Raw genomic sequence first — 8141 nt, forward strand, 5'->3', positions numbered from 1 at the left:
GCAGAAACGCGATTTCTCCTCTCTCCCTAGCCGCTCTTAACATCGGCATCAACTCTCTTCTTCTCTTCCTCACAGACTCGGGGTAATCTTCGTTGATGTAAATCTTGGTTCCCTTAAGCTTCTTGGCTTGCTGCAGAATGTTTGTCTTATCTTTCTCCTTCATCAACTTAACCATTACCGCCCTTGGTCCCCGGTCAGAAAGTTTCCCGACTCTGTAAACCCGTTCCATCTCTATATCTTGATGAATTTGCAGTTTGTCCTTTAAAATCTCCTTCACCTTACACTCCGCTTCCATCCAGCTTTCTCCAGCTGACTCCTTGGTTCCCTCGAAGATCAGGTTTTTTTGCTTGGACTGTGCTTCCAATTGCTCCATTTTATACGTAATAGTTATTAGACTCTCACGGGTTTTGTAGACGTCCTGCATAGTGTCTTCTGCAATTTTTTCCTGCACCCCCACGGCCGCTTTAATCGCGTCCACATCTCGCTCGTTTTTATCTCCTGCATTTCTTTGGTCATGTCGTCGAGTCTCTTGTTATTTGTCTCCATAATTAGTTTCACAAAGCCTTGGAAACTTTCATGCTGTTGGCACATAAGCGCAGTGAACATCAGCTTCTGCTGATTCAACATCTCAGCTACTTGCGCCGCTGAAATAGAATCTTCTTCAGCCTCAACATCTTCGCTCGCTTCGGATTTATTAGCTCTTTTCCCTCTTGGAGGCATTTTAATAGTTGTAGAATTTATTCAAAGACTTGACAATGTAGAAGATGTGAAAAATCGTAGAACAGACAAGAGGAGCAGTAAAGACGTCTGCTCTCGCTTGCAACCTGGAAAAGCCATTAGCTCCATTTGATGCACACTCAGCATAATTACAGCACCAAACACACAGACAAGGGTTGAAATTAGTGCAGGAATGATTCCTTGTTATGAGCGAGCCTCATTCATGTCATGCCTATACTCACAGATTGAACTTGTATGCAATTAAAGAAAGGTTGTTAGGTGATGAGTATTTTGTCCATTTTCCATGAGCAATATCTACAAAATCCTTTCCTCTTAGTGTGACCTGATCTAGCTAGTGATCATGGCATTGTCACTTAAGCCAAGCAGACACTATTATATAGATGCAGCCTCATTTCAGACGTGATTCAGTTGTGCCCAGCTACTTTTAGAATCGGGCCAAATTTCAGCCCAGTCACTTGTCGTTTGATGTACAGTGTGAGCAGGGTTCTGTCTCCCAGACCGCTCGGATGGACTTCTGCCATATCAGAAATCTGGTTGGCTGTGTTGTAGATCCATGGTCCGAAGTTAGTTCAGTGCACTTGTGTGAGTACAAAGTGCAAAAATGCTGACTCAGTTCTGGGTTTTAGGACTCAGTACTATTGCACTCTATTAGAGCCACCTGGCGTGCAAGTAGAGATGGGGATGTAGTGCACTGTGTCCAACTTTTGGCGTATCACAGACATTCATGCTTCCCAGTAGGTTGAATACAGATCCTTAAAATGTTGTGATGATCTCCAGACTTTATATTAAGCACCTCCATTGGGTCAGACTTTCAACTTGTCCAGTACCATGATTCATGACAGGATACCCCGAAAGCTAATGAGAGAATTTTCTTCAACCTCAGCAGTTGCTTGTAGCACGACAGTGTTACAGCCAACTAACTGTGTGGTAAGGGGCTGAGAACATCTAAGCGGTCTCATGGTCCACCAGATTCTCACCTGTGTCTGGATATGTTTTGAAATGGTTTCAGCCAGTGTATTACAGTGTATAAAGTCATCACTTTACAGCGAATTGTAGGTCTCATTTGAATTGCAACATACTGCCATAGCTGGAAATGTTTAAAGTAAAAAAACAAGACTAAAAATCCCGTGACCCTAAGGATTGCTGCCCTTATTCAAGTGTAACTGGACATTTAGATGTGCTAATAATTCCCTGGATCCTGCAGCCTATTTAACATCAGTACTGATTCATGAGGAACTTCGTGTGGGTACAAACCAAACAGTATTACTTGTAGGGTTTTCAAATTTTTCTTTTAGACAGTTAAAAAGTTTTCTTGAATAAGGCTCATTGTTTCCACCTGCCAGGTACCTGCATACTGTGTGTGTGCACATGTGTGCATGCTGCCCACACTGGTCTCATGTACAGGCATTGAACTCATGGCCTGTGGACAGCTATAAAAACAGGAGGGCCAGGCTCATCAAAGTAAATGCCTGGGAATCTAGTTAACGTCAGCTCAGCCCCTCACTGCTTTAATGAGCAAGACAGCTGGAGCTTAAAACACACACACACACACACACTCCGACAGGATGTCAGACAGGCATGCAAACACACAAGGACAAGGCTCCTTCTCACAGTGTATGAATGAAAAACACCGTCACTGATTCATATTTTTTTATAGTAGTATTTAAAAAAATAAACCATAAACCACCCTACTGTAGAAACCTTTGTGGATCTATTTTCCTTCCAGTAACAGAGGCCAAACCCTATACACTCCCTCATCCATCATCTTTCCTTTGTCTCCCTTTCTTCACCTCCATCCGTTCCCCTCTACTACTTTATTCTTTCTCAAGACATGGAGAACATTTTGAATACTGTGTATTCACAATTCATCTTAGCAGGAGTATGTGAGATCTGTCAGACGTTCTGATCATCTTGGTCATCCTGAATGCCTCCTGTGTGTGTGTGTGCGTGCGTGCGTGCGTGCGTGTGCCTCGCACACTACCTTAGTCTAAGCAGCCACTCCAAAAGGTTTATTCAGTGGCTTACAGGAAAAGAAACCTATAAATCATTGGGGTCAGTTGAGCCTGTGCATCTGCACTGGTCAGTGAGGGTTTGGAAAGCGCAGGCTGTCCAGTTGTGGGGCTCTGCATTCTGTTGTACCTGTGTCAGATATCACACAGGTATCATTTTCTCTGGCTGAAGACCCCATTACTAAACTCACACACTTGACATTTTATACACCTTCTACACAGATCACAGTGGCCCCAGGAAAGGCCTCACATACCAGAGAGATTGTTTTCTGATGGTAATATGTGTATGTCAGCTCGCCTGCTAAGCTAACTATGTTCTCTCTATCCATCACAGGGCAACAAGAAGCTGTGCCCGCAGTGCAACACCATCACCTCACCCGGAGACCTGAGGCGTGTCTACTTGTAAAGAGCACATTTCCCGCCTTTTCGTCCGTCCAAACCATGTTCCATGTTGGATTTCATCACCCTCCCCATCAATCGCCATTTGTTTTCTCTCTCTCTCTCTCTCTCGCTCGCTCTCTCTTTCTCCTGTGGATCGTAGCTTGGAGCCCTGTCAGAGCGTACTGAGACAATTCGGCCTTCTTTGAGACTCAGCTGACACTTGGAAGAGGGTGAAACTGGCTCAAATGAAGGACTCAGCAGCACTCACTGACTCTACCTGGCTACCTGGCCACCCACAAAAAAAAATAAAATAAAATAGAAGTCCCACTGCTCAACGGGCTTGTTTGCTCTGCCTCACTGACATGACTCCCTCTACATGTAATATAGGGTATTGTCCACTGAAGGAGTGGAGGCACCTAGCTAAGCCCTGCTGAGACCTGGTAGCTTCACGCTGTTGGATCTTAACCTGAAAGGAAACTTCTTAATACAGAATATAAAGACTTTTCCCCCCCTTCTAGCTCTTCATTGACATTTCAGTGGTGCTAGACACCCAGCTCTGAGGACTTCACTCTTCATGCGCTGTTGCTTATGAGAATTAAAAAGGGCCACTCTAACCAAGCTTTCAACCAAACTGAGAATAACCTCACAACCTTGAAAAGGAGTTTGACACTCCTCCGCCTCCTCTGACACTACTTCTTCTCATGAGTCTTCTTCCCTTTCCTCTTCTCTTATTTGTGGTGTTCTAGTGAAGTAAACCAAAATTTCTCCCCCTCTAAGACACAGTGCAAGCACATGTAATATAGTTCTATGTATGTTTACAATGTTGGGTGTAAATGACAGAGTTCATGCACACCACACACACGCACACACACACACACATACACACACATACACACACACATGCATAAACACCTTTACCATCAGCAGACACACAAAAATATATAATGTCAAAGTTTTTAGTTGGAAGGGTGTGAGAGTTACATTTGGGGAAAAAATGGCTGGAATTAAAGAAGCCTTCTGTATTTTTTAAAAACAAAAAAAGATCATTTGATGAACCGTTGGGAGTTTTATTTCACTGTACAGGAATAAAAAAAAGTAATAATAAACTACTCAGTACTAGTGGGTCACAATTTAGATGGTGTAATTTTTCTGCAGAGTGCTTGAGAGATTCTTATTGCCCAAGGTTTCCTGCAAGCAGGCAGAACGGTGGAACTGTTCTTTAGTTGCAACAATGTCCAGCAGAGCCTCTTCTTTTAACTTCCATTTCTGCTTCCTCTCTGCTGGAGTAACAACATGCGCAGATCATAGTCTAGACACTCTTTGTTTTACCCTTACATGTCTCAGTAGAAAGCCTTTTTCCATTCTTCTCATACTGCTATGCTGCAGTAAGGTCCCAAAACGGCAACACCGAAGGGCAGGTTCTTTCTAAGCTATAACAGATGAGGGAGGTTTCTGGAAAAGAAGGATAGCCAAGGGTGAACTGGCAGCCTTAACATTTCCTCCCTTTCCTCTACAGCAGCAGCAGCCAAGGTGGTGTGCTTTGTGTTTGTAAAACTATGTATCCCGTGATGTCTGTATTGTTGTAAGAAATGATGAAAATAAGAAAAAAATAAAACTTCTGAAATACCACCAGTGGTCCTGTTCACACAGCCTGGGGGGCAAAGTAAGACATGTTGAGGAAAAAACATTTGTTCACCGAGGAAGACAGCCTTGATGTGAAAGACAGCTATTCTGTTCATGTGCATTTTTAATAGACTTTGTGTGACATCTCAGTGTGTCGGTAGTGTTTGCTCTCTCTAAGGGATGTTTTTGCATCTGAAGTTGATCACCTCCATTCACTGTGAAATAAAGCAAAAGGCCCATAATTTAAACCTCCATGGTTTGTGCTCAGAAAGAAAGAAACACAGTCTGGGATCCTTCTGGGGCAAAGAAAGCGTAAATTGATCAGCCATGGTAGTGTAGTGTGATGAACCTTTATTTCTTTTAGCACTGTTCCCTCTGGTTTTAGTTCATCATGTAGTAAATAAATACGAGACAAGAAGATATGATGTGATGCTACGCTGTTACATTCACATTATGATTCCTCCGACCTTCTATTGATTCGAACCTGCCCCAAAGATAACAAAGACAATTGTGTCAGATCTAATTTGTGTCTTGTATATTCTTGAAAATGGTACGTCTCTCCCGTTTGTAAACTACATTTGACATTAATTAAATGATTGTAAATCTCAGTTAGCCCCCTTGGCCTTTCTTGTTTCAGTTCCCCTCATTGTTGCCAATTCATGTGTGCCAAGGAAGCAATTCTTTAAAAGTTTGGGTTAATGCTTTTCATTCTTGCCTTATCCCACGTAATTATAATCCTTATGCAACTCTGCACTTGGATGCCTGAAAAATATTGCAGCCTAATGAGAAGCTTGTTACCTGTAATGTGTTCATCTACAGCAGACAATAGTTTTGAACCTTTTTTTATCTGTACTCCCACAAGCCTATGTGAACTCAAGTACCTGTCCATTGAGACCACCCATCATGTTAGATTGGACAGAGTGGTTTCATAATATTAATTACAGAAAAGTGAAAATTTGGTGGGTAGGGATTGCATTCATACTACTATGATTTTATTTTTTTCAAATTAGTTGAGGCCCTGTAACATCAAGGCAGCAAATGGTACACGTATCCCTGGTACCACTGCAGGGTTTACAGTCCACAAATATCCTGCAACACACATGCATTATGATCCAATAGTGACTTAAAAGTATCCTGTGGCTCATTAATCTCTAGTAGTGCTATGGAGCTTCTTTTTTTAACCACTGCCAAGTTAGGGATAATGTTTTTGTCTGCGTTTCTGGGTTTGTTTTTTCACAGCATAACTGAAATTAACCACTTTTTAAAACATTTTTGTTGCTTTTTACTGCATTCACACACAAAAAAAGACCTTATCTCCAAGGTCTGAATGTTTAATTTATTGATTACATTTATAAGCTGTAACAGTGCTCTGTTTTTAAATTGTTGCCTGTAACTTTCTACATTGCTTTTGGTTTAATAATTATAACTTGTGATATCATGAGCTGTAATGCCTGGAGACTGAAAAAAAAAACATTTTATAGTCACCTTAAAGCTCCAATAGTCATGTTATTAGCTCTTGGATGACTCCTGGGTGTACTATAGAAGCTCTGCACACTGTCATCCTTATGATATTTTTAAAAATGTCATAAGATAAGATTAAAATGTCTTAACCTACGATGGCTATATAGAAATAAAAGGAAACTGTGGCTGTAAATCAATCTTAAACAGATGACAAACGGCAGAAACCTAATGTTAAAGATGATATTTAATATTACTGCTTAAGTGAAATTTACCAGAAGTTAACATTCAAGAAATGATTGGACAGTTTCATGATGCAGTTTGTTTGTTTCTAACAAACAAATACACCACCAGATTTTTGAAGGAGTTCGGTGACTTTGTATACAAGTCATTAACATTCCATGTGGCCAAAAGAGCTAAATGAAAGCCAGAAGTTTAAAAATGGTTTATTGCATTAAATCCAACTTAATGTATTACTACTATGACTTCATCAGAAGATGTTACATTACGTTTGTTCTCATAAAAACAACAACCTGCTGGATTTTTGAAGGGAGTTTGGCCTCTTTCTATCAGCAAAACAAACAAGTGAAACAACATGCGCTGACTTTGGTGCTGAAGAGAAGAACTATCACAACTTTTCTGACTCAGGAACCTGAAACAGCGACCTCAGCATCTTATCCTGTCCATCTTCCAATAACAAATACAATCTGCAGAAACATTCTTCAGCTTCACATTTGTAGTTTTGACTACACATCTATTTACAATTTTTCAGTTAAGATTTTACACAAAATATGCTTATGAAATATCTGATGTTTCATTAATTAACAGTCAACTATTACTATTTTGATAATTGTTTACATTTTTATGCCTCTGAACAGGCGACAGTGGTGGCTGGAGTAATAATTCAATATGGTCCCAACCTGTACACAGTCCAGTTTATACAGTCATCACTCCCACATGTAAAAACCTAATGAGCATACGAAACATAAACCGCTACCTCACCAGGCCTACTTAAAGTGTGAATTTCCCCCTTGAAACTTGTCATAGTGAGGCAGCTCAGAATTGTAACCCTAAAGTAAAGTTATCAAAATTTGGATGGTGATGATCTTGACAACAGCACAGCTACACTTACCAAGATAAGCTTTCAACATATCAAAGCACTTCATGTGCATGGAGAGTAACTCGTTAATCTAACCACTAAGGTACTTCCACCATTTAATGATGGAAAAAAGACCTAGCCCTTTTGCAACTTTGTGGTGAAGTTTCAACATTCAAATAGAGTCAAGAAACACTTGTCCAACGTAGTATAAGTAAATAAATGAATGAATGTCAAATCCAATCCAAGTGGATTCAGGTAAACCTGACTGAGCTTCCCTCAACTGATACAGGCTCATCTCATCAGGTCAGACTCAGCCTTGCCTTCTTATGATGTGACTTGACTCAGTTTACTACAGTCTGCTACAAGCTGCAGGTTGCCACATCAGCCACTAAAATCTCAACCCGAGCTTCATTTTTTTTCAGCCATCTGTGTTGTGGGGATCTCTCTTTCAATGACCTCTTCCCAAAAATAGGAAGAGATGGTGGCTGGTTGCGGTATAGGTCATAAGTCCTGCCCTCTCCTTGTTAGCAGATAGAACATGAGTCAAACTAAAAGCTCAGTGAATAAATCAAATACATTTTTCCGAGAGGTGATTTCTGTCATATTTGGTAGATAAAATCAAACTTATGCGAATACAAGTGTTTTTGATAATATAAAATGTCTCGCACAGTGCAGTGTACTGAGTGACAGTGCTCTGTTTCCATTGACAACGAATAGGAAGCCATCGCTGGCTGATGGATTTGTCTCTGTATGTGCTTCAAGTCCTCAGCAGCTTTCCCAATGAGGGAGCTCACATAACAATCAGAATCAGAATCAGAATCTACTTCATTGGC

General features: G+C 40.8%; 1 protein-coding gene across 1 annotated transcript in view; it reads left to right on the forward strand.

Moving 5' to 3' along the window:
• The window catches only part of rnf220a (ring finger protein 220a), a 188729-nt gene extending 183370 nt beyond the window's left edge, over positions 1–5359 (forward strand). The window contains 1 exon segment of the mRNA XM_020604525.1: positions 3082–5359. Within this exon segment, the coding sequence (XP_020460181.1) occupies positions 3082–3153 (72 nt within the window). The 3' untranslated portion in view covers positions 3154–5359.
• Positions 5360–8141: the final 2782 nt, after the last annotated feature.

The sequence above is a fragment of the Monopterus albus genome, unplaced genomic scaffold (assembly GCF_001952655.1).
Source record: "Monopterus albus unplaced genomic scaffold, M_albus_1.0 scaffold66.1, whole genome shotgun sequence".
Classification (NCBI taxonomy): Eukaryota; Metazoa; Chordata; class Actinopteri; order Synbranchiformes; family Synbranchidae; genus Monopterus; species Monopterus albus.